This window comes from Drosophila sechellia, chromosome X (genome assembly GCF_004382195.2).
Source record: "Drosophila sechellia strain sech25 chromosome X, ASM438219v1, whole genome shotgun sequence".
NCBI classification, from domain to species: Eukaryota; Metazoa; Arthropoda; class Insecta; order Diptera; family Drosophilidae; genus Drosophila; species Drosophila sechellia.
Window position 1 is genome coordinate 18013767 of NC_045954.1, and position 26743 is coordinate 18040509.

Sequence of the window (26743 nt, forward strand, 5' to 3'; positions counted from 1 at the left end):
AAATTCTTTGTTCAGTATATTGTGTGTGCATGGTGCCGTCTTGAGTACCGGCTGGTCACACTATTAAGAACGTGGTTTTGTTTGTTAATCATCATTATCAAATTGAGCAGCCTTTCTTTCCATTGTGAAATACGCCATTCCAGAGTGCCAACGAAAACAAAAGTGAGAGCCAAGCGATCATCGAATCCACTCAGCGCCACAATGTCGCACTTCACCTGCCTGAACTGCGATGCCCGTTTCGCCAGCGCGGATGTGCAGCGGGAACACTACAAGACCGACTGGCATCGCTACAATCTGAAGCGCAGGGTAGCCCAGCTTCCGCCCGTGACGGCCGAGGAGTTCCAGCAGCGCGTACTTAGCGCCCGCAGCGCCTCGGACGCGGCACTCGAGGAGCAGAACTTGAGTGTATACTGCCACGCCTGCAGGCGCCAATTCGCCAGCCAGAAGGCGCACGATAACCATCTGAACAGCCGCAAGCACAAGGAGCTGCTGGCCCGCTTCGAGCGCGAGCAGATGACAGCCAGCGGCGGCAGCGCCAGCACCGCCACATCCGTGTGCACGCGCAGCATCGTGGAGCAGCGGCCCCATCCCGCCATGGCCGCCGCAGCCGCTGGCAAGGGTCGACTGGCCTTCGCGGAGCGGGTGGTCAAGGCCAATACCGACGAGGAGATGGTCGACGAGGACGACGATGATTTCGAGGACATTGAAGAGGAGGAGGTAGGAAGCGCTATGCATACAGCTAGCATTAGACTTTTCCTTGCTCATAGAAGGGTTACCTTGAGATTGAGTTCCTTGGAGATTCTATGCCTGGTTAAGATATGAAACTATCTTCATTCTTCTATCACCTTTACAACGTATACATCTTTTTATAAAGAGCCTTTGTTTTTTGCAGGTGGATTCCGATGAGTGGGACAAGATACCCGAAAATCCGCTGACCGAGCGCGACTGCCTGTTCTGCACACATGCCAGCGAGGATCTCGTGGAGAACCTAAAGCACATGTCCGTGGCGCATTCGTTCTTCATCCCGGACACCGAGTACTGCACGGACATCGAGGGCCTTCTGTACTACCTGGGCGAGAAGGTGGCCAACTACTTCATCTGCCTGTTCTGCAACGATCGCGGCAAGACCTTCTACTCCCTGGACGCCGTGCGCAAGCACATGACCGACAAGGGCCACTGCCAGATGCTGCACGAGGGCGTGGCGCTGGCCGAGTATGCCGAGTACTACGACTACAGCAGCAGTTATCCGGACAATGTGAGTATCACTTAGCACAAGCCAACCTCCATGTATGCTGACTTAATCTTGGAAAACCCTTTAATCCGCACAGAATGAGGGCATGGACATTGACGAAGAGGTGGTGCCAGATCTGCTCGATGGCGATGAGTATCAGCTGGTGCTGCCCTCCGGCGCGGTCATTGGCCATCGCTCCCTGCTTCGCTACTACAAACAGCGTCTCCGTCCGGAACGCGCCGTGGTCATCAAGAAGTCCGACCGCAAGCTGCACCGTGTGCTCAGCGAGTATCGGGCTCTGGGCTGGACACAAACGCAGCAGCAGTCCGCCGCCCGCAAGGCACGCGACATCCATCTGATGAAGCGCGTCCAGTCCAAGTGGCAGATGAAGCTCGGCTGCAAGGCCAATAAGCTGCAGAAGCACTATCGCGCACAGGTTCTGATCTAATCATCGCTTGCTTTTCTTTCCAATTGCTATTGGTCCCTTGTACAATAAAAAGAATTTGTTTTTTGCTTAAATTAAGCATATTTGTTTGCTTTCTATATTACTAGCGATTTCTCGTCGAATAAAATTACATAATTTAAATTAACAATTAAATAAAGTTTAATTTTGATTCGTTTATATAAAGTAAAAATATGTCGTTAAGGTTACTGCATAAAGTTAAACATTATAATTAAACCAAAAAAAAATAGGTTCTAGCGTGTAAAAAAATAAACTCTGCCGAATCCATCAAGGCGCCCACACGGCATCCCCGCCCCAATCCCGCGCGAAGGGGGGCGTGGCCGTGCTGTGGGCGCGGCGGTGAGAGCTCGAAGTGACTAATCAGTAAGAACCGCAGGTAAGTGAATTTTCGTGTGTTTCGTGGGACCTGAGGGTCAATTTCAGCTAGTTAATGTTAATGTATTTTTATTTTGGGCATGTGTCTGTGTTGCAGTGATCTTCATCGGGCGTCTTGTCCCACAAGATCTTCTTCTCTTCAGGAAAAGCTGAAAGTGTGACTATTAGCACTTAAAGAAAACAAAATGATCTTCGAAATTTAACCAATCGAATTCACTTTGCAATCGCTAATTAAAAGAATTTACTTAAAAATTGTCTACATAGAACAGAAATTGGCTTCAATTAAGATCTTACAAAAGCGCAGATGAAAATATTAACAATTATTCGTCAAAAATCGTACATGGTATGTAAAATTGGAAAAACGTGTGGACAAGACTCCCGATTACCGACCACCACCTATGGTGCTGCTGCGTTGGTGAATTTGTGGTTCCTTGGTTTGTGGGCGGGTGTAGGCGTTGGTGGCGGTGCAATAAATAGCAGCAGAGAGCGGCAATAGGCGTGAAAAGTAGTGTTATAAGCTAGCATCAAACGTTCTCTGCTTGCTTCCAGTTTATGCTAATGTATAACTACAGGATTCTGTTGAACACAAACGCCCACCATGGGCGACGACGAGGAGGCATCGCTGCTGCTGGCTCCGGTGGCCGAGCCGCTGCTGCCACTGCCGACACTTTGAGAGATGCCCACCTGCGCGGCGGGTCCGGTGATGTGCCGCCTTTGGCCAACCACGCCGACTCCCACGCCCACTCCTCCGGATCCAACCGCTGCTGATCCTGAGGAGACAGACGACGACGACGAGGGCGGCAGTGGCAGGGGCACGGACATGGGCAGTGGCATCGGCAGTGGCAGGTCGCTCAGCGAACCGAGCGCCGTGCCATAGAGCGTTCCGGCGGGCTGAGATGGGAAGAGAAAGGCGGCAGCTGACGGCGTAACCGAATTCTGGCCGGGATTGCCGCCACCCTGGCCCCCGCCCGCCGCAGAGGCGCTAATCACACTCGAATCGGTCATCATTAGGTGCGAGGCAGCAGCTGCTGCCGCTGCCGCCGCCGCAGCCACCGACGACGAGGACATGTTGCCGTAATAGGGCACCGAATTGGGCGCAAAGCTGTTCGGTTGAAGCTGCATTATCGCCGGCACTCGCATCCTGCCGTGTCCGTTTGGCGGCGGTGGCGGCATCTGCGGCGGATCACATTCCATGGCGTGCGGATAGCTGATGCTGTTGTGGTTGTTGCTGCTGCTGTTGTGGTGGCCCACCATGTTCACCATGTTGCTGCCGTACAGACGACTGTGGCGTGTGTTGTTGTTGCTGCTGCTGCTGTTGTTGTTGTGACAGCCGGAGCTGCCGGGACTGATGTGATTCAGGCTGCCCAGACTGTTGGTGCTGTGGTGGCTATTGACCAGCGATGGCGGCGGATGGGCGTTGGACTGCAGGCTCAGAGCGGAGAAGTTGTTCATCGCGTTGGCCGCCGCCGAATGCATAAGCAGGCCTGAAAAACAAATAGATGTTTGGCTTTAAATGGGTTTCATATGCTGCGGTTGTCCTTTCTTAGAAAAACCCAGGGACAACTTGGCCATCCCCGGAAAATACTAAGCATTTTGGTCTTTCAACTCAACTCGAAACTGTCCGATATTTGTCAATAATATGTTATTTCATTAAATAATTAAAGCTCCTTAAACAGTGCTTTAAAAAAGCACTTAGTATTTTCCGTGAATTCAAGTTATTTGGTCCTTTGAGCCCAACAAACATTAAAGATTTTTAACCCATGCTCTTTTTTTGTTGATTATATCATAAGTTTTTATTGAAGATTTTTTTTCACTTTTTTTGTAATTTTTATCTTTTGCTTTGGTTTGCTTTAGTTTTTTGTATGAATTCCTTTTCTGGTTTGGTTTTGGTAAAGTTTTCGTTTCGGTTTCATTAATCGTTAATAAATTATCTCGTACTTATTCAACTTAAACCATCAGCTGTTGTATGTTTATATTATATAAATGCCACACATGTTGCATGTCCATATGTGTGTCGGTCTGTCGGTTTTCTGTGTATGTGTGTGAGTGCTTTTTGTGTTCTCTTTTGTTTTTTTTTTTAATTTGGGTTGAATTCAAATTTCATATTTTTCATATCATTGCAATACTGTTTCGTAAAAAAAATGCATTATGGTCTCCCCGCTTTTCCTTCTGTTTTTACCGCTATTGCACTTTCTTTTTGCTTTCATTTCCGCTTTCTTTCCAAAACGCAACTCTGCCCAAATAACAATTGGTTATCGTTATTGTTGCAGTTATCGCTCTTATTGCATACTTCGTCATCTTCTGTGTTTTGCTGGGTATGTGTGTATGTATGGTGACTTTTAAACTTACTCGACCTATAACACTCGCTTTTCGGGTTTTAGTATTTTACACAAGTTTTGTTAAGTGTCTCTCCGGTTGCTGTTAAATTCATAGATCATGGATCATTTTATCGGGGCTAACCTCTAATTTTAATAAATATTTACTTTTTACTTTTATATGTATTTCGTATCCGTTCGTCTGTCTGCGTTTTCGTCTGTGTCTAACAAAAGTAATTGAGTTTTCCGCATAATTACTCGTAAGTGTTATATATAGATGTATGTATGTTAATTTATTAAATGCTAAAGTTCTTCTCTTTAGTACGTACTGATTTAATTTGTTATGCTTGCTATACGGTTTCATTTGTTTTCTTATTCACTTCTTGTGGTTTACTAAACGCATTCATTTATTCATTTACCAATTTTTTCTGCTATTTTTACATGGCTACGACTTTATACTTTTTACAAACTATGATTTGTGTTTGGTTTTCAACTCGTATTTAGCATATTAGACGCTCTATCGATACTTATCGCCATTTGTTTATCGGGTATCGCTTATCAATCGTTCCAATTAAAACTGTTTTGCATATATTTAAATATTACCCGCAGTTTTATTTCTGAAGGTGTGTTTTGTTTCTATTAGCTTTGTTGCTTAACATTTTTGCCTGTTTTTTTTTCATTTTTGCTTTTTGTATTTGTAACAAGGACCGAACTTTTTGAAGATTGCGGCAATGCTATGGCTTCATAGGGTTAATTATTTTTTGCGGTTGTTTTTATCACAAAAGAAAGCGGCTATCGCTTGCTTGCTCGCTCTCCTTCTTCGCTGAGGTTTCGTTACACGAAATCCCTGTAATTCCCAAAAGTTTGAGAAAGAGAGCGAGAAAGCCACAGTTACGTTATCCCTTTAATGCCAAGAAGTGTTTTACCACACACAAAAAGGGTCGTAAAAGCAAATATAATGCGTTACGCTATTTATAGATTACTAATTTATGTACGTTCGGTTCAGAAATTACGGCATTCATTAATGTTTTAAATCAGGGTGTCATTTCGTTATGTTATCTATATTTATAATGTCATAAATTATAAAAACGTATATTCCTTTGAAAAAATTGAGAAAACTATTATTATTTGCTTTTACCACACATTATCCGACGGCAATTAAAGGTTTAAAACAAAGGAGAATGCTATAGTCGAGTTCCCCGACTATCAGATACCCGTTACATCAGCTAGTGGACATTTCTACATTTTTCTGAAATATCGGTAGAAATCGCGTAAAAAAATAAGATGAAAAATTTGAAAAGTGTGCGCATGACAGTTTTGCGCGATAAAAATATTTTGGAAAAGCAAATAAAATTAAACCGAATAAAAATTTCAAAACCTTTTTAAAAGTGTGGGCTTGGCAAAGTTTAAAAACAAACTTGCATTGCGTCGACGTATCTGAAGATTTTGAAGTTAATACGGACATACAGACAGCCGGACATGGATCCCAATCAAGAATTGATATACGTTATAGAGTTAAAACGCTTCCTTCTATCTGTTAAATAAATTTTTAACGAATCAAGAGAGTAACGGTTATAATTAGGGGATCAAAAAAAATATCTATTTATGTCTATGTTACAAACTGGGGTTTTCCATTAAGTTCACATCTCATTACTTGACTTTTGTGTATGTACTTTGGTTACTAAACAGATTCCTTTCCTAACCACTTTTTTGCTTGTGAAATTTGTTTCGTTTTTACATGTCTACGATTTTCGTTTTGGATTTATACTTTTTACAAACTATGATTTGTGTTTAGTATTTCGCATATTTCACTGAGATCCATTATCGCTCTTACAAATTTTCGTTTTTCGCGCTTAAATATTTTTTCGAAGATTAAACAGCAGGGTTGCCTATTTCGACTACAGAAACTATGAATTTGGATTAAAGGAAGAGCACTGATGATTCGTGTTTCTATAATTATCCAATTGAAATGGTAGTGTTGTCTTTTTTATGCTAGAAAAGGTTAGTAAAACTGAAACCTTAATCACCTTTAACAGATGATTTTAAAAGTTAACAAGAAAAGTTGCTACTGCTGAAAATGTTTACAAGCACTCGAGATTTGAAATGAGATTTTTGTTAAAAGAAATTTTAATTTGCAACGAGATCCCCTGCTGTTCACTGTTTCTCTCAGTGTCGTTTAAGTTGTATATACCTGTACTTATGCATATATGTATGTATATTAGATGTATGTATATATGTATGGCAGTCATTAAGAAAGTCGTTAAGGATTCCTCTTATTATTATTCTTATGTATTCGCAAACTCTTCGTAAGGTTCTATGACACTAATAGCTTAGACTTAGGTAATTACTCCTTAGACATTTTTGCGGTATTAAGTTGACAAAAAAACGTTATTGTTTTTCATCCGAGCGCTTAAAATGCGTGAGCACGATACAAATTACATATTAAGTTCTAAAAAAAAAAATTCTCGGTTTATTGGAATCAGTTGTGAAGGCGCCACATTACTTCTGATAGGAAAACAAACAAATGCATTTCTTGTTTTTTTTTTTAAGTGGCGTTCGAGAAAGAGAAAGATACAGAGGCGTGGAAAGAGATAGACAGATGGTGTGTGTTTTAATGTGAAAGAGATACATGAGTATTTACAAAACGCAGTAGCTATTAGATAATGGATAACACGACCATGTTGCAGCTGCTCCTAAAGTTGTTCGTTGCTCGTTGCACGTTGCATAGCAGCACAGTTGCACGGTTGCTCGGTTGCATGCCGCATGCTGCATGTCGCTGCTTACTGTTGTGGCATCCTCGAATTTGCCGCCGCAGTCGATGTTGCTGCTGCAGATGTGGCTGCCGTTGTTGCCGGTCATCGGCGATCGTCTGCTGGCATCAATTGAATTTGCATAGGTTTTATTTGACACATATTTGTATTCGAGTGATCGAGCGAGGTGTTCGAATAGAAAAAGAAAGGAATTTATCTTTATATGAGGGACCACCAATCATCATTGCTTGCATTCTTGCTTTCTACTCATCACAAATTTGAGTTTCGTACAACAAATTAAATTCGCACTATGCGCCGAACTAAAAATAAAACGAAACACTTCTTATAGTTAAGGGTGACTAGTGCAACAAAATGGTAATTATAAAGTAGCGTATAGAAATCATAATCATAATTGCCTAATATAAACAATATATTCAATTACAAATTTGTTCAAAGCTAAAAACTAAATTATAAATGCTTATCGATGACACACACACATAAAACACACACGAAATTCAGCAACTGAAGACTTGGATCCTGCATAAATACAGTACCCACTCGCTACGAACTACAACACATAACTGGGAGCTTTTGCTTTAAAGCAGCTCCCAAAAAATCAAATTCATAATCAACAAACACAAAATTCTGTGGGACAGGAGCTACAAAACTTAATGGTATCGATTTTAAAGGCCAGGGATTATTAATGCAATCTGCGGCAATAGAACATGGCATCAACATCTTTTTCTTAGAGTTAATTTCTAGAACTAGAACTGCAATTCAATGCAAGTTCGATTAGGAAGTATTTTAGTTTGACAATTTAGAGAATACTAATTATATATTTTATAATCATAGAAAAGTTATAATTAGTTAATGAAACTATCATAGATTTTGATTTTAATGAACAAAAATGTTTTTGATTTCAATATTTGTTTTGCATTTAATAACCTATTTCCTATTATTGATGCCAAACTCCGACCACAGATTTCATCAAGAACCTGCAGAGTACTCCCCTAATTTGCATGCCTTAGAATCAACTACTACTCACCGTGACATTGGCCATCTGACGCACCGCCAGGACCCGCGAGTGGTGGCAACGGCAAGGGAAGCGGCAATGGCAGCGGCATCGCCTGCTGTTGCTGCGCTGCGGAGGATCCCCCGCCGACACTTGAAACCGAACCGGAGGATCCTGCGGCCGTGGCCGCTGCTGTCGCCGCCGTTGGAGCCGCTGCACTGGATGAGGAGACCGCACCGCTACTGCTGTTGCTCGTTCCGAGGCCGCCGCCGACGCCTCCGCCGCTGGAGCCTCCTGCTCCGCTGGAACCGGAGCCACCGGCTCCTGCGTTCGCTGTGGCGCCCGCGCCGCTCGTGTTGGTTGCCTCGTCTGCCGTGCGCTTGAAGAAGTTGTGCTGCAGGGCATAGTAGGGCGTGACCCGTGTCTTAGGGTCAAAGTCGAGCATGCGCAGGATCAGATCCTTGAACTTCAGATAGTCCGAGACGGAGTGGCCCGGCTCATCGAGACGCCTGCCCCCTGGACCGCCTGTTTCCACTCCGAGGATGTCGTGAAGCTTGCGGGATCCTGGTGGCTTGTACTTCCTGCCGTTCTGATTCTTCTTCAGAACATAGGAGCCATCGGCGACGATCTTGTCGAAGAACTTGCGGGTCTTGTGCGCCTGGTCGAGCAGATACTTGGGCGGCATGCCCAGCACCTCGACGATCTTGTTCATCTGGTCCACCTCGTTGCAGCCGGAGAAGAGCGGCTCGCCGGTGTGCATCTCGACCAAGATGCAGCCCAGTGACCACATGTCGATGGCCAGGTCATACTGGATGCCAAGCAGCACCTCCGGCGAGCGGTAGAAGCGCGACTGGATGTAGTGGTAGATCTGTGGGGATTCAAGGATTACATTGTTTAGTTTCTAATGCATATTCCAAGGACTCCAACTCTACGCCATCATTTACCCGCTGTCCCAACTGGCAGGAGCTGCCAAAGTCAACGATCTTGATCGCCGAGCGCTTCGGGTTGCACAGCAGGATGTTCTCGGGCTTCAAATCACAGTGAATTATGTTCAGTTCGGGGGTGCTGAGGAAGAGCAGTGCGGTGCACAGCTGCTGGGCGAACTTGCGCGTGAGGTTCAGCGAAACGCCCCGGAAGTTGGTGTTCCGCAGCAGGTCGTACAGGTTGTATGAGAGCAGCTCGAACACCAGGCACAGGTGGTTGCGCCACATGAAGTGCCGCTTGAGCTTAACTGCGGATCAAAATGATTTCAATGGATTAAATATGCTTTGTACTTTCGTAAAGGTATATATGTAGATACACATACCGATGTAGTATTTGTTTTCGGCATCCGCCCGGTTCATCATCTCGAGCAACTTGACCTCGATCTGTGCCTGGTTTAGGAACGGTTTCTTATTCTTAATTATCTTGATCGCCACGTGGCACTGCTCCTCGTGGTCGTAAGCCTTCACCACCTGGCCAAAACTGCCTTTGCCTGCGGAAATTTAGGAAACATAATTAATTAAAAAAAATTCCGACCGATATATCTATGATCCCCACTCACCGATCAGAGAGTCGATCTCGTAGCGATCCAAAAACTTTTCGCCATTCTTGATTATATAGTCGTGATTATCGTCGTCGTAGCCGTCGTTATAAAGTTTTCGCTCCTTTTTGTTAGATGAGTCGTCGTCTCCTTGCGTCTGCTGGGCACGACGTTTCTTTTTCGCATAGTAAACCTAAAATTAATATTATCATATATATTATAAATTAAATACAAGTTATTATTTATATGGAACCAAAAAATCAATTTTTATTCTACAAAAACACATTTCAAGCTTTTGTTGTAATTTTATGATCATGTTCGCCACCTGGCGGCAAGTAGAGTGGCCTAAAGGGCAACAACACGCCACTGCCAGGAGAATGCGTTACTACACTTAAAAAAGTCGGATCAATTTCAATCGATAGCATTTTTGTGTGATTTATAACAGTTTTCTAGCCCATTATATGTACATAATGCATATGAAGTAATAGAAAAATATTACAATCTCCAAAAATAGAAGTGTTAAATATAATTGGATTCTATTGGCCAGTTGCAAGTAATCCCGTTACTTCCACTTCATCAACGACAAATGTAAACACAAAGTGGGAAGATGGGATAATCGCGAAAATGAGAGCCAAGACCGGCAAATAAAAAAAATGCCGAAAGAGGGCGACGCCAAGCTAAAAAAAAAAAAAAAAAAAAAAAATGAAGAGAAAATCCTCTCTCCCTTTTTCGACTCACTCTTTCGCACTCTCTTTTTCCCCACCACGGCTTCTCTTTCACGGGGGAAAAAAGCTTGGTGAAAAAAGTTGTTGCTAACGCGGCAAGTTGGCGGTGGTGCAAGTGAGATAGCACCACGTTGCGAGAGGATACAGGAGACAGAGTCAGAGGAAGAGAGGCCCACTCTCTCGAAATCGAAAACTGTAGCATACAAAGCGGCAGCGAAAAGGCATTTGCAATATTACGGCATCTCCAACGGCAAAAACTGCCAACTGCAAATGTAACTGTAACTTCTGTCAAAAGCACTCCAACTGCTCGAGAGCACCTGTCAAATTCAAATCCTTGCAACATCGCTAGCTGTCAAATCGCCCAACTGCAGCACTCTCATTTAGCGATATCAGTATGTTTGACTCGTTAAGAATAAGCTAAAATGCCGGTTTTAATTTGATTACAGCCTTTTAATTGATTACAATTAAATATGCTTTAGAGAAGAAAATATTAATAACTACTGGTACAGTTTCCTTACGGTTGCCAGAAAGTGAAGGTTTTATTTGGGGGAAAAGTTGCGTGCAACTCATAAGAACTCAAACTGCGTGAAATATTAACATTTTTATGAGGCATGCGACATTCGCCCCACCCACTCAAGGCGCATAATCACCGATTTAGGTCGCCGGCATTTTGTCATAGCGTCAATTGACAGTTTCCATGAGAGGCCATCAAGAAACAAGTATTAGTTATTCGGGGGACGTTCTCGTTGAGAAATTTGGGAACTTGGCAGGAGAACCGAGACAGTTGCGTGTAGCATTTATGCTCCTTTTATTTTTTTTCGACTGTTGTCAACCGAGGCGGCAGACGACGTCAATCGAAGCCAACTGCAAATGGCTGGCTGCGGGGGAACGGTGACGCTGTTGGGGGAATTGACCCCACGAACGGGTCAAGGACAAACGTATCTTTAGCCCAGCTCAACGCCACAAATATCCGCTGTCAGCAGATAGTCAGACAGCCGAATAAAGAAAGCCACAAGACGAGAAAAGCCCCCGACGAAATTCCGATCGTCATATGAGCGTAAATAAAAAAGAAGAAATCGGGATGGATGGATGCCAAGGTTCCTTCGTAGTTTTGCAGAACACAAGAACACCATCAATTTGATTGCACGCTCATTAGGTTCCTGCTGTATCGCAATAGTAATTAATAAGGTAAGTTACATAAACTAGATAGAATATAATATTTGGAATTATATGGAATCTTGACAAACTATAAGATCAATAGAATCACTATTTACTAATGCAAATGGAAACTGAAAAGTTATATGGATTGTAACAACAAGAGACCCTGGTAAACATGATCCAAACCCATTTTGCCTCGATAAACATCGGATTTCATGGTCAAATATCCAATTATCAAATGGTTCTCATATGATTTGCTTGTAGATTAACCAGATTAACCGCCAGTAAAGGGCCACACTCACCTCGTTGATGTGCTTGTAGGTCTTTATCAGATCGACACTCAGCTTGCGCAAAGGTCCCGAGGCGGGCTCCCGAAAGTGGTTGGGAATCCGGGCCTGCATGGCGCGCACCTCCGACGAAGACGAAGGACTAGAGTGCTGTGGAATGAGATGGAGAACGTATTACTCAAACTGTTCGATAAAATGTAGTACAGTGATGCCCAGCTAAGTGCACAGATCAAATCGTAAACACCAGACATTTACATTTTGAAAACAATTTCTTTAATTTCTAAAAACAACGTTATTAATGTGCTTGCTAAACTTCATTATTAACATAAATATAAAAATAGTCTTAATGGCCGCATTGAGAAAGGCAAAACCAGTCCTGAAAAACACCATTCTTTGTTCTTCTGAGGGCGCGGCTTTCTCAAATGCGCCATAAACCTTTCTAATTGCAAGTTTTAATTTAAGTGGAGCATGGGAAAAAGTAAGTTCACATTCAACGAAGTGAAGTTAACTTTTACGCGGCTCTCTCAAAATATTTGTGGATTATTTCTAAACAAAATAGCATTTCTACAATTTCTAGTTTCCGAAGAATTGCACTACTTCTGCACGTCCTTTGTATGTAAATGCATGTTTTGGATTGAAGATAAGGATAATGCTGTACTCACATGGTGCATGACATCCCGGTGCGTGGCAGGCAGATCCTCTGCGTCGACGAATCGCCCGTAGAGGGGGGCGTGGCGCTGTCTTCCGCCCCCGCTTCCGCTGCCCTGCGCTCCGTCGACGCTGCCCCCGCTGGACCCATAAGCAGACACTAGAGCGAAAGAAAGGAGGGGAAAGAGAGAGAGATCAGAGATGCTATCAGATATCGGCGGGAATTATACAAATATATGTGTGTATATAATTATTGCGCTGTATTTGCTTGCCACCTTCGTTGTGCGTCGTTTTGTGCTGGTTCATTGACCGGATCGCTCGGACACCGCTCCTCTGCAAAATGCACCTGTTTTCTCGCACACCTGACTACGTCAGCGTCGAGAGTTGCCAAAACGATAATAAAAGCAAAAAAGCAAAGGGAAGGGCGAAAGGGTGGACACACAACGCAGGAAAAACACTGCCAATTCCCCTTTAAAATGTGATATAGCCCAGAGTCATCCATTCTTTTTTTAACTCAAGATGCAACATTCGTTCTAAAATTAGTAGTTGAGTATTTAAGACTTGAATTAGTAGTACAAGTGAGTTTAAGATAGTGAGCTCATGATGCTGATTAAGAAAAACTAATTCAACCATTTATTCAGCTTTATTTTTTCCTGTGCAGCAAAGGTAAGTAAAAAGAAGCTCCACCTTAATTTTAGAACCAGACGGAACTGAACTGAAATTATTACACAATATGCAGGCGCAGATACATAATTCTGCCGTTTGTAGATTCTATTTCTCAAGTTCCTATGACCATTTCACATGCTCACTCTGTTTGTTTTGTTGCTCTTCGCCTGTTGGCTGGTGGCTTGTGCAACAAAAATAGACCCAACGTTATAAACAAGAAAGAAAAACCTGTAAGAGGCAGCAGCTGTGTTTTCGATGATAGTCCGAGATATTTCATATTCCAACACCACATTTCCAATATCCAAAAAACAGGTGTCGAGATAAACGCGATCAGAGCAAAGATCTTTAAACGTATGATACTTTTCCTTTCTATTCGTTGACTAAGAAGTTGTCACTGACACCCAACAAATGTTTCTAGGCCAACTTCTTTGTTTCATCCAATGAGCTTACTAGTATAATAGAGTGCCTGTTCCGCCTCCCTTCTCGATGATGATGACGATCCCTGAACCATCAGCACATTTCCATCGACCCGATCTCTATCTCTATCTCCATCTCCATCTACATCCCGATCCACATCCAACAGCACCGTGTCCCAAGCACTTTTGGGCAGGAATTTAGAGATGATCTGATGGCCAACGTCGTCGTCATCCGCCTGATCCTGCTTGCCATTTGTTGGCCAATTTCTGACACGATGCTGGCAGCCAATTTGCGCCAAATAATTGATGTAATGAGGCGGATGATGGTGATTGTGGTGGCCGTTGTGCGGATGGTGGTTCAAGCTGCTGCTGGTTATGGTGGTGCTACTGAAGCTGCCACCAGCTGATGCACCAACCACAAATGGCGCCCAATCCGCGGTGGCCTTGTCAATCGGATCGCCGCCATTCATTGACTGCCAATAAACCAGGGCCGTTGACATATCACTCGCAATCGCGAACGCGAACGCACTTCGCACTACCCGCTTCCTTTTATCAATCAAAATGATATGCTTATTTCGTTTATTTTTCCCCGTTTTTATTTAGTTTATTTAAGTAATTTAAGATCCATTTGGATCTGGCTGTATGAAGCGCGGTCTGCGTCGTGTGAAAATTCAGCGCAAACTGCCTCGGTTTTTGTTCCCCCAGTTCAGTCCCCAAAGTTTGTCACTCGTCGTTGTTGTCGTCTGTTTTATTTATACGGAACCGTGTTTTCTGCCTGCTCTTTTATTTCACTTGGTGTTTTTGCACTTTTTTGCTGCACTTATGCCGAACACACGAACGAAGCTTATCGGCGATAGCGATATTGCAACGATCATCACGATCTCGGTCTGGTAATGATCATGAAGCTAAAGTAGGGGATGCCCGGCGATCTGGCATCGGAATTCGCTATGTTAACACTACACCAGACTCGTTCAGTGTTGCACAGCTGCATTTGAGTGAATGGGAAATACAAAAATCTCTTGGGGATGGAACTCAAATCCATACATTTCGACTTTTGTTTTGGAGTTGCACAACTCTGGTATTGGAGAAGCTCAACTGATTAATACAGTGTTGGGTAAATTATTATGATGCATAATCGTATGCCTTTCAGTATCTTCATATTGATCACAGAGTTACTAGTACTTGCTTGTGATTAACCACAAATGAATAAATCTGTATTCCTAGGTGTTTTTCCCATTGTTGTTGGTGAAAAGCGCGCTTCTGGCTTTTTGTTTTCTATCACAAGTGTTTTTTGAAAGAGGGAGCTTTTCGTTGATAATGGCATTTCAATAATGACATGTAGCGAATGCATGTGGGGGAAATGGGGGAACGCTGGGTGGTTGTGGGTGGGAAAGTGCTCGCACTTGTCTCGTGCGCTCGGAGATACAAATATACATGCATACATACATGCATATGTAAGTATGCATTTCTTTGTTTCGGCTTTTGCGTCGTCGGCAAGTCAAGGAAATCAAAACAAAGCAAACGAAATGTGAAATTAAAATAAAATGTAATTAACCCCAGGCAAAAAGTGTGTGTACATAATGCAGTGCGTTACAAAACTATATAACTGGTTGGGCTGCCACTTGCAGAATGAGCCATATAAATAGGAAATCGTTTTCGAGACTAAAATGCCAAGTAATGGCCAAAAGATTTTGAAATAATTATAAACTTGTGTTCTTTAGCGTTATGTAAATGTCTGTCTACACGCCAAGCTAATTTGTGTTTTCCATTTCGCCGAAGCAATTATAAAATATTTTTCTTTTATAAACAAATTGAACGCTTGCCAATCGATGGAAGAGTTGAATGATTAATGCGTTCGGGGCCCCTCGAAAGATTCGCAGGAGCATAGCCGCCAGCCCCTCTATTTATAGGGATCCCTTCCCATCCCATCCGATCCGATCCTCCGTTCGCAATGTGGGATCTTTGCCCCAAAGTTCTCATGTTCGTTGTTTGTCTGTCGCGTCTCTCGGCCGAAAATAAAAATAGTTGACGACATTTTGCGTTCGCTCCCCGCCGTCTTTTTGGCCACTTGCATTCTGGGCCAGGAATGAGGGGGAGCGGGCCACTAGCCACCACTACCAACACAACAACCTCCATCGATAATTGCATCCGGAGCAGGTGACTCACGTCGTGACGTGACTGCGACTGTGACGGTGACGGTGGAAAGGTAGTAGTGCCCCTCCACTTGACCACTTTATGAACAGATGGCGCCGGCTAATCGGATACTAAAGTCTCGACATATTTGGCAAATAATGGGGAAGTCCCGCATGGACTTACGGGTTTTTTCAAAACAGTGCGGATTGGAACAAATACAGACGGTGACGGTTAAGTGATAAGCAAACAGTTGACACATTATTTACTGAATGAATGGAGTGACATTGTTGCATTCCCCGCCTGAGCAGGAAAAGCGGTGAAAATGGTGGAAATGGTGGGGAAAGGCTGCCGAAATTTGCTGTTCGAAATCTGGCCATTATTTAAAATTGCACCTGATATTAATTATAATTATCGGTGATACGCCCCATTTGCGCGGAATTATTGCACTGCAATCGAAAGCAGTAATATTGAACTGATTTATTCGAAAGGTGAATAATGCAGTACCGTTACAGCTGTACTACTGAGGCATTAACACCATTTTTATCTTGGAATGTCAAGTGTATTTGCAAAATGGGTGACTTTTATTTGATTTATAGTCAGTCAACTCGTTTCCACAATTTAGCACTACAATTTTCAATTGCCACAAAATACCATCTATCTATATGGCAATAAAAACTAACTTATTTACACTACAAAAATGATTGCAAAAATAAGTGGTTATAAACTGGGTTTCCTGTGGTGAAAGGTTGATTAAATATTTAGCAGTTACTGGAGCGGTCCGAGCGATATGATCCTTAGTTTTTTGGGAGAAGGATCAGTGGACAATACTTACGTTTCTGTTTATTCTTATCCATAACGCCGCCGCTATTCGTATCCTCTAATCTATACATGGGGATGATGTTTGTTGGTTTTGCGCTGATTAATGAATCTTTACTTGGTTTGTTGTTGTATTACCCTATATGTACTTGACATATATATACTCTTGCTTATATATATTTATATAGATGAATGTATATATGTTGCGTTATTTGTTCATGCGATTTTGATAGTTTGAAATTGTGTTTTTGTGTCGGATTTTGGTTGCTTGTGATTTGTAGTTTTTTTTTTTTGTTTAAATTAAATAGTTTTTTTTACGTAATTTGCATTCATTTCGTTATCCTTTGCGTCGTTGTTGTTGGCTTATTATTTGTTTTTGTTTGAATTTCCTTTCGTGATTACCAGTTAATATAGATTTATGTATGTGGTATTGGTTAATATATATTTTTTCGTATATATTTTTAAATGGGTCGAATACTTTTTGTTGTTTGTTTAAAATTATGAACACAAGTTTCAAGTCTTTTTTTCGAATTTGCTTTACCGTTTGTCCGCGCACTTGTCACGAATTACTTTCTTTCTTTTTTACAGTGTAATTGTCAAACATTTATGAAACAAACAAAACAAAAACACGTTTCTCCTGCTGCTGTTGTTGTTATTATTGTTATTGCTCTTTCCGTTTATTTACCGCTCGACATTGCAATTACACACACTCCCACACAACGGGGCGTGTGTGTGTGCTCTAATGAAAACAAAACACACACACACACGCGCGAATGCGAACTCACACGCACACAAACGCAAGGGGGAAATCTGAGAAGAAAGCAAAAACTTTTGCGATCTCTTTCTTCTGCGCTGTACGGATTGTTTTTTATTTTTTTTTTTTTTGGTTTTCTCTTTATTGATTAGTAAGCTAGAATCTATCGATTTTCTCAAGTTAGTGTAGTTTTGGTTTTATGGTAATTTTTGGCTTCCGCTATGCTCAACATTTTGCATAAACATTTCACAAGCACTTTTAAATTTGTATGTTTCTTTTTGCAATTGATAATGGTAAATAATTGTCGCCACGCTTTGTTTACAAAACTGTACTGCTGCTACTGATACTGCTGCTGTTGTTGTTGTTTGTGTTGCTGCAATGAAATGAGAAACGTTTGTTTAATCAACTAATTGAATTGTAATTATTTATAGTTAAGTATATATATGCAAATATATATATATGGATGAATTGGGGAGCCGGAAAAGGTTTGAAGCGTACGGCGCAAATAAAAATAATAAATAATAACAATCTGGCGCTCTCTCTGCCTCTGTTAACGCGATGTTAACCAGCTCGCTCTCCCAACTCTCTCTCGCTCTGTGTCTCTCTTTGGCAGGTGAACGAACGACACGCGACGTAAAAAGCATGCGTCTGTGTGCGAGCGAGAGAGCGCGCAAGTTCAACGTGTGGCTTGGCTTTTTTCGTTGTGTTTTTTTTCTTCTGCCGGGGCGCCGCCTCTAATACATACACACACACACACGCCCACCTCTGACATTGCACTCGCACACACAAACACACGCACCGCGGAGTGACAGCTGTTTCAAGTTCGATTTCGATTTCGATTACTCGTTTTCGACTCTGTTGTCAAGGCGAAAAATTTAGTGTGCATTTTAATTACAAATGTCGATTAACCCCACACAACACACAATATACGTGAGCAAATATTTTAATTAGCTAAACAAAACAAAGCACACACGCGCAAATTGCTGTTGTTGTCTATGCTGCGGTGAAAGTGGCGTTTATTAGCGTTTAGAGGTGCGCTGCTTGCTACTTTTTCTTGCTTTGTTGTTGTTGTTGTTGTTGCTCTTCTGTCGGCATTTCGCGATTTTGTTGCCAAGCAAATGGAATTGACCAGCAGACGACCAGGGTTGCCACCCCTCCTTCAGTTTCTGGCTCTGCCTCGCGGCGCAAAAAAAAGGAATAACAAACAACAACAGCAAAATAAATGCACAATTGTACAGCTGCGGTTAGCACCCTAGTGACGAAGGCTATACAGGAAAGTTGTTAGAGTGCAATAATAACACTAACAATAACTTGCCAAATATTTTGCGGAAAACTATGCAAATTATTATTATATTAAACCATTTATGGAATGCAATAAAATGAGCGGAATTATATCAAATATTCATGGGCAAGTTATTCCAACGCCACCGTATTTGTGCTTTTTTATACATTTCTGCAGAAATTATTCACACATTTTACCGGCAAAACAGAAGAAAACCAGTTCCCAAATCAAGAAAAGCCACAGAACGGGATACAGAGAGCAGGAAAACTGCAGCCCGTGAATGATTCTCCTGGTGTGAATCAGAATCGGAATCAGTACAAAAAAAGGAAGGGGAGGGGAGGGGGTTATAAAAAAAAAGAAACAAATGCGTCACTCCTGCCTGCACTTTGTGACTAATAAAGTAAGCAAGCGATTCGCAGAGTGCGGATGCGGATCTTTTGCAGATCATGTGGCTAACGAGTGTTAACCCGTTGTTGTCAACTGTGATCGACGATCAGCGATCGACAATCGAACGCCTTTCTCGTTATCATTATCAGTTCATGTTCATTTGACTTTTCACACTTTTCTGCAATGTGGACGAACGGACGGACGGACGGTCCGGTCCGACCGCCGATGTCCGGGGATCGTTATTTATTTACTATTGCGTTTATTTTTAGGGCAGGCGGCAGCAGCAAATTTTTTTTTTTGCATGCTTCATCGTTTATTTCTGGGCCAACACGAAATCGGCAAAAAGCAGCAATAAATAGCTGCAATAACGACACACACCCACGCACTCCTACACAAACGGACAAAACAAGAGTAGAAAAGTGAGGCGCACTGCGCGAAACGTTGGCCAACTAATTCGGCTTTCGGTGCAGCTGGCAACCCTGTCCTGCGGCTGGGTGGTCTACGAATATCTTCGCAATCGGATCACAAGTCTACTCCCCCAACTTCTGGGAAAAGTACTTAAAATTCCACATTAAGATTCCTAACACTACAGTAATCATTCGCAAATAGTGATTTCGATTGTTATCAGCGATTTCATCTAAGAGATATGCACAACTGAAGTTGCACTGCCAGTTTTGTATATTTTATTATTATAAATAACAAAACATCAATAGGCAGAGGCCAAGAAATTGAAGCTTTAACTGGGTTTTACCGCAAATCCCTATTAGCAGGCCAACTTAGCGAGTAGACACTCTAGCGGGGGCATAAAAAATACAACTTTATGATCGGCAGCGGCCGTTTGACGTCAGAATCGCTTGGCTTGGCTGTCTGTCTGTCTGTCGGACTGCGCTAATGTACGTGTGGTGGTAGTACACATGTGTATGTGTGTGGTTTCCCTGCCGCTCGCGCTCTCTTTCTTCTCGCTTTCGCCTTTCTCCTCCGCCCACCCACTACAGCCACCCACCGCAGAATGAGAAGAAGAAGGAGCGGGCGGAGGAGAGCGGAGCACAGCACGTCATGTGGTGACCCAAATCGTTCGTGTGACTTTTTCCATTTGCACTCGTTTTGTTTAATTCAATTTGCGTGCACATTAAATGCTGCTACTAAACTAATAATTGAAATAAATCATATTTCTGCAACAGCGTCTTCCTCTATTTCTGCATTCCTTTCCTTTTTTTTTGTGAACTCGATTTTATTAAAAGTGCAACATGTGGCGACGCCCGAGAATGAAAAAAATAATAGGAAGGAAAACGTTTTGTTATTAATACGGCGGCGTACTTACACATTTGTCTACATACACAAACTTATTTGGCTATGTGCGTGCTCCAGATTTCTAGGTGTCTACTAAAAATACCTTGTAGGCGTTTTCCGCTTCTTCTGTATTCGTTAGTATCGCTGATTAGCCAAGAACGAGAAGAGCTAAGGGAATTTGGCAAGGAAATAGTACGGCACGGCTTCCATAACGTGAATCCAACTAAAGTCACTTGGTTTTGTCTCAAATCTGAAGTTCAATTGCGTGGATATTAGCTATCTTTCATATTGTAACTGCAAATCATGCAAGGAAGTTGCAAATCCTAGGACGCATTTTTCATGTTGGTTTGCATAGCGAAGTACTACTGTGACAGCAACAACAATTGGACATCAGCGACATCAAAACGGTTTTTGCGCTTTTGAAAGCACTTTTTCAATGGAAGATTGTGCGATTGTGCAAAGAAAGGCGAAGAATTTATGCTTTCTTTCTCTGCACTCCCCGCAGCCCTATTCCCGTCCCGCTCGCACGCCCCGCAGCAAGTGCGTTGTAGAACGAGGCGAGGAGCGATAGAGAAGAATCGAAAGCGAAGAATGTAAATCCCGCCGCTGGCTGGCTATGTTTATTATATTTATTTTTGCTGCTGTTTTATTTTTTTTCCTTGCTGTCTTATTTATTTTTCTGTACTTTTCTTTTTTTTGTTTAGGTTGAGGTGGTTCAAAGTTGAATGACCGATTTTGCCTTTGCCGAAACTGAAGCGAAATGAACTGAAATGAAATAATGAAGTGAACTGAAATGAACCAAAGTGAAGTGAGCGGCGCAGTCGCAGAGCTTTGCTGCCATCTCGCTCCCACAAACACACACACACACTGGGGCACATGGCCACACACAAGGTCAGTTAATAAAGTTGATTTTTGCTCAATACGCAATAGCGCAAAAATGTGCAAATAAAAAATATAAACACAAACAAGTGGCAAGCGAAAATACAAAAGACAACAAGCAACAATTAAAAAAGAACCTTTCATGAAGTTGTTTTTGTGATCTCTAAAGATCACGTTAAATATAAACTTATCAAATGCACAATATTATGATATAAGGTGGTAATAAAACATAAATGATGTTGGCAATGATTAAATTTACTTCTCCATAAATCAGAAAGAACATAAAATGAACATTTGGTTTGTATTTTACAGACCTATAATCTATTCAACATGTATGTACATAGATATCATATATCTGATAACGAACGATACCATATTTTCATGGTTTTCGATACTCATAAGATCACATGGGAAGACTAGGACTAGTGCATGATTTTCCATGCACAGACTGGCAATTGAATGGAACGTAGTTATGTTCTGCCATTTTTACACTTTCTTATAGAGAACCTGGCGGTATCATTCCCCATTTCCGCCACTGTATAGCCGTCGTACTGACTGTTTTGTATTTTGTATGGTAATTGAAAACTGCGCATTCATTGATGACGGATGACGTCGCAGCTTTGACAGTGGCATTGAAAATTTCAGTTTCGCAAGCAGACTGCACTGAACTGGTGACCAGTCAGCAGCAACAACAATGATAATGAATGCAGGAAGAACAAGAACAAGACTACAATTACGATACTATATACCATGCATATATGTATGTACATACATATGTACATATATATATTTATGACAAAGAACTGAATGGCATGAATTTCACTTAATATGGGACCCGAAAAACGTTTTTATACTCTGCATCTATGGAATTTCATCTTTCAGATAACTCATCTTGAATCTTGTATTAATTATTCGGATAGTATATTTTTTCTGACTTTTATGCGTAATTTCAACGAAGAATTTGAATTCTCTCACGAAATAAATATTAGCATATTCAGTGCAAATGAAAAATACGCAAATATCTTTTATAGCGCTATCTATGTATCTAGTATCTATGTATCTGTACCTACAGATCGTTGCAATTGTTGATATTGCTTCCGCCAGGTGGCGTTTTTCCCCACCGCCAGTTAACTGCATTCATGGTTTCTGTTTTCCGCTTACTTATTTGTTTGGCCGCACTGATTAGAGACTGGAATCACAATAATAATAACCAAAGCAAATGGCAGCACGTGCTTGGCATCTGGTTTGTTGTGATAAAGTGCGGCTTTTCCCAGCCCACCCACACCCATGCCGCTTTCTCCCCTTTCTCCGCTCGCCACACGTGCTCGCTAGTCAGCTAACTAGCTGGTTAGTTAGTCAGCTAGTAACTAGTTAGTTACTTAGTTAGCCAGCCAGTTGAATGCGTCAGCGTCGCAATTGCGCCGCAATTGGGCACTAATGAAATATTCTTGATACGCATTTACACTGCATTGGGCGAAGGGAGAAAGGTGCGAAAGGTGAGCAAGGTGCGAAAGCTGCTAACTGAGGTGCTGATTACCCATCGCCATGGCAGCCATTTATCCTGCAGGACAATGGGAAGTGGGAAAGCTGGAAAAGCGCTGGCGGAAAAGTATGGGCAACCACTCAGCTCAATTAAAAAATCGTTAAAGGATAAACAAGTGCTTTTCCGTTTCACAAATACGTTATAGCTCTTTTAGACGGGAGAGTCAAGTGGTTCCCATCATCAATTAAACTGATACCGTACGAAAATACTAGAAAGCCAGCAGTTATGTGAACTGTAAAGAATTGCTAAATACCCTTGAATATAATCTGTGAAATATCGAGTAGTTTTGAAAACAGCAGCCTGAGTCGCTTCCCTCAAATTCCTGATCCAAAATGTATATATTTCCACCATATACCCTGCTCCTGATCATCCTCCGCATTATGAGTGTCCGCACGATGAGCTTCGACCTGCCCCACAACGGACACGACGCCTCCCTGGCTAGCTATCTGGACAACATCAACGATGACGTACCTACCCAGGGCCTCAACTGCGATGGGAATGGCAGTTCGGGGGTCACAGTGATGCCATTGCCTTATCTGAGATGCACCACTGGAGGCGAAAACATGGACGATCGGGATCGAGGCCGCGATTGGGACAGAAATACAGCCAGGGATCGGGACAAAGACAGGAATAAAAATAGAGATAGGGACAACTGTGACTCCTGTGACAGCGATATGTTCAATTCGCGGCTAAAGGCCACCCACATTGCCCAGAATGCCGCCCAGGTGGCCAAGGCAGCCAATGATGCACAGGCGGCCGCCGCCCATGATGCATCGCGGCAGGCGAAGATGCAGCTGGCGGAAAAGGCCATCTCCGCCGCCCGTGCTGCCGATGCCGTGCTCGAGGGCAAGCAGGCCATGGTGGACAACTACGCTAGGGAGATCCGGGATGCCGAGGAGGTGGTCGGACAGGTGCGCTGCTCGCTGGAGATCAGTGACACGAATGTGGAGGCCGCCGTTGCCGTAGTCAAAGCAGCGGAGCGTCAAGCCGAATCATTCAGGTATAATTGATAAATATTATATAAATATGATATATAATATATTGTTCATATATATATATATAACCCCAATTAAAAAGTGGAAAAATTATATCGTTATATCAAAAGACTTCCCAGCGATAGCATATCGATTCTAAATATTGCATCTTCTCGCACATAATGCTTCTTCGCTTCCTAATGTTTTCAGGGTCCTGGTGCAACAGACGAGTGGCACTTTGTCGGAAATGGAAGGCCTAATCGATCAGGCGAACGTGGATATCGAAGAAAAGAATCTAATGCTGGCGGCGGCGAAGGCGCGTGGTGACCGCCTGGCCCGCCAGGTGGCGCAGGCCAAGTCGGAGTACGAACAGGTGAGGGAGGCGGCCTGTCGCGCTGCATCCGCCGCCGTGGAGGCCAAGCAAAAAGTCAGCTCCGCCGCTTTGCTGTGCAAGACGTCGCCTCACCGCCCACCCAATGCGTGTGGTTACTCACTCGACAGGAACACCTGCAACGCCCTCCTGGATCTCTACAGGCAGCGCCGACGGCAGCAACAGCGACTGCGGCGGAAGATGGTCCTGAACGAACTGGATCCCTATCAAGGGCATTCACTGTACGGGGATCACTCATACTAACAAATGCGCTCCCCACTGACTGATACCTTCCACGTCTACAATTCTGTTTTTCTAAACGCTGCGAATTATATTCTCTATTTGGATAAGAGTTTCCAGTTTTTTCAACAGTTTAAGGGTATTACTTCTTTTTCAGCGTAAATATTAGGTATACCCAACTGCGAGTTGTACAAACTTTGTTTTCTTGTTATTTTATTTCCCACTTTATAGATCGAACTAAATAGCTTGCACATACAAATGCCTTCATTAATGTATTGTCAGCGATGTACATACAAAAAATGTTCCTCATATCAAGTGACCACCGTAGCTGCCTCAATACACAATTGTTTACCAACAAATTCGCCCGACAGTGTCGTAATTATTGCGAAATAAACAATAACAATGGAAAATGAGTGCAAGGCCAAGACGCAACGAAACACGATCGCAAAGAGAACAAGAAGAGTGGGAGGGGGAATAGAGAAGGAGACAGTGTGGAAAACCCATCTTGTCCAGCGGAAGAACGAAGGAAAAATCACAGCTGCCAATGCGATGCTGCCAGCTGTTTGGATTTTTCCTCCTTTTCCCTTTTGTATTCGTTTTTCGGAAAAATTGTGGGCGGTTGGGTGTAAAAAGTGCAACGCAAGCAGGGTTGCCACCTTTTGCGGCTCTGTTGCGTTGTTGTTGTTTTTATTGCTATTTTGGCGTCGCTTCTTGAAACTCGAAACGGAAGAGAGTGAGAAGGAGAGAGAGAGGGCGCGCGCAACGAGCGATAAAAGAGAGTGAATTCAAGGAATACGTATAAATTGAATTATAATTTTTAAGTCCTTTATTAACACATTGAGCATATTTAATTAAGTGATTACCAAAGCAACAGAACCAATAAAATAAATCGTAAATATCTAGTCAACTAAATGTTTGCTCCAGCTTCTAACTTGATGAATTGATATTCTAATTTTTGTATAATCCAACTAATTTGAATCTTTTGAAAAATATACAAAATATTGTAAGAAATTCCTTCTAAAGCTGCATTTTGCGCATAAATACATGAACATTTATTAAGACTGCAGTCCCATATAATGAACCAAATTGCCAGCTGACAAATTCACATTGAAATATATTTAATAAATACTCTAAAACCTCATTTAACTGAAAAAAACATCGAATTAATAAACTAATGGCCACAAGCCAATTGGACTTTAAAATGCCGGCAAGTCCAATTGGTTTGCCTGCTGGGCGCATAACAGCAACGCTGTTAACGCCTAACAGCACGCTGTATATTGCTGGACGCTTGAGTTTCGACTCTCTTTCTGCTCTCTCTTTTTTCAACCTAACCAAACAGCAAAAACAGAAGCATAAAAAGGCTTACTTACATTTGATTTTCGACGTTTCTCTTTTTTGGTTACTTTATTTCCAGGCTTTGGGCTTTGTTCAATTCGCTGCGATTATTCCACACATGTTTTATGATACTGCTGTTGTTGTTGCTGCCGATATTTGCAGCTGCCGCTTATGTTGTTGCTGTTGCCACAGAAAAACATGTTTCACTTTATTCCCCTTTTTCTTTACTTCCTTCGTTTTGTATTTGTGTTGTTGTCGGTGGCAAGAGAGGGACGTCGATATGTGACGCGCACACACACACTCACACACACACGCAGCGAGAGAGAGAGAGAGAGAGTGAGAAAATGCGATACGAGGCAAACAAAAAAAATTTTGCCGTTTTTCGTTACTCGTTGTTGTTGTTGCTGCTGCCGCCGTTGCTGCTCCTTTTTCTATGCTTTCATTTCGAAAACGATCAATTAACAAACTTTATACATTTTCCCATAAATTTTCACCGCTCTCTCTGCGGTTTTTCATCTTTTCCGCCTGTCTGCCACAAAAAAGAGCGCGTCTCCGCAATGTACAAAAAAAAAGCACACACCAAATGAGGAAAAAAAAAAACACGCACACTCACGCACGCAGCACACGCATACACAGACACGGGCGAAACGGAGAAAATGCTAAATAAAAAGCACTGTGTAAACGCTTTTCCCGTTTTTCCAGCGGCCACACACGGCCAGCTGCACCGACTATATATTATTATTTTATTTAACACGCCGCCTGTGTTTCCGCGCTGCGCATTTTGTTGCTGCTTTTAGGTGTCTTGCTTCCCTTTCAGAGCTGGGTTAGCCACTCGCGATGATATCGATGTATCGGTGTATCGGGCGGAACGGTGGTGGTAGCTAGCCACTATCGGGGCATCGGTTGCGATAGTAGCCGATATCTTACGATTCGATGTTTTCGGAGAATCCGTTTAGTTTACCCAATTAATCAGCTTATGCACATGACAGAGCGATTCGCATTGCTTGATACGCAATAGATAGCATTTCTTTTAAAAGTATATGAATGATTTATATTTTGAAAATATCTTGTCTATCGAAGAGGACTATTCGTTTTAGACCCCTGCAAGCCAGTGCTAAAGGCCACTCGATATATATGCATATGAACTAATCGATACCAATGACAGGTGGTTG

General features: G+C 42.5%; 3 protein-coding genes across 8 annotated transcripts; 2 read left to right on the forward strand and 1 right to left on the reverse strand.

The window, feature by feature from the left end:
• The first annotated feature begins 91 nt into the window (after positions 1–91).
• Positions 92–1754, forward strand: LOC6614796 (zinc finger protein 622). Its single transcript, XM_002039179.2, has 3 exons — positions 92–717; positions 893–1255; positions 1329–1754. Exons 1-3 carry the CDS (start codon positions 202–204, stop codon positions 1677–1679), a joined length of 1230 nt encoding a protein of 409 aa, XP_002039215.1. The 5' UTR covers positions 92–201; the 3' UTR covers positions 1680–1754.
• Positions 1755–1817: 63 nt separating this feature from the next.
• LOC6614797 (serine/threonine-protein kinase minibrain) lies at positions 1818–26407 on the reverse strand. 6 transcript variants are annotated; one of them, XM_032726288.1, is made up of 10 exons: positions 26179–26407; positions 25607–25751; positions 16534–17644; positions 12501–12646; positions 11854–11988; positions 9690–9861; positions 9453–9620; positions 9091–9377; positions 8180–9014; positions 1818–3553 (listed from the first exon to the last, which is right to left on the reverse strand). In XM_032726288.1, exons 3-10 carry the CDS (start codon positions 16589–16591, stop codon positions 2625–2627), a joined length of 2730 nt encoding a protein of 909 aa, XP_032582179.1. In that variant the 5' UTR covers positions 16592–17644; positions 25607–25751; positions 26179–26407; the 3' UTR covers positions 1818–2624. The 6 variants fall into 6 exon arrangements, with proteins under 6 accessions (XP_032582179.1, XP_032582178.1, XP_032582177.1 ...); XM_032726287.1 differs by having other exon boundaries at positions 25607–26407; XM_002039180.2 differs by lacking the exon at positions 1818–3553 and adding an exon at positions 3981–7454 and having other exon boundaries at positions 25607–26407.
• On the forward strand, positions 22484–24485 carry LOC6614798. The gene is made up of 2 exons (XM_002039181.2): positions 22484–23652; positions 23837–24485. Exons 1-2 carry the CDS (start codon positions 22985–22987, stop codon positions 24258–24260), a joined length of 1092 nt encoding a protein of 363 aa, XP_002039217.2. The 5' UTR covers positions 22484–22984; the 3' UTR covers positions 24261–24485.
• Positions 26408–26743: the final 336 nt, after the last annotated feature.

Bases quoted from the DNA above. Each gene is read 5' to 3' on its own strand.
- LOC6614796 (XM_002039179.2), top strand. From the start codon at position 202: ATGTCGCACTTCACCTGCCTGAACTGCGATGCCCGTTTCGCCAGCGCG. The intron at 718-892 runs GTAGGAAGCGCT...TGTTTTTTGCAG, and splicing joins AGGACATTGAAGAGGAGGAG to GTGGATTCCGATGAGTGGGA. The intron at 1,256-1,328 runs GTGAGTATCACT...TAATCCGCACAG, and splicing joins GCAGCAGTTATCCGGACAAT to AATGAGGGCATGGACATTGA.
- LOC6614797 (XM_032726286.1), bottom strand. From the start codon at position 14,068: ATGTCAACGGCCCTGGTTTATTGGCAGTCAATGAATGGCGGCGATCCG. The intron at 9,621-9,689 runs GTGAGTGGGGAT...AAATTTCCGCAG, and splicing joins CGAGATCGACTCTCTGATCG to GCAAAGGCAGTTTTGGCCAG. The intron at 9,015-9,090 runs GTAAATGATGGC...GAATCCCCACAG, and splicing joins CCTGCCAGTTGGGACAGCGG to ATCTACCACTACATCCAGTC.
- LOC6614798 (XM_002039181.2), top strand. From the start codon at position 22,985: ATGTATATATTTCCACCATATACCCTGCTCCTGATCATCCTCCGCATT. The intron at 23,653-23,836 runs GTATAATTGATA...TAATGTTTTCAG, and splicing joins CGTCAAGCCGAATCATTCAG to GGTCCTGGTGCAACAGACGA.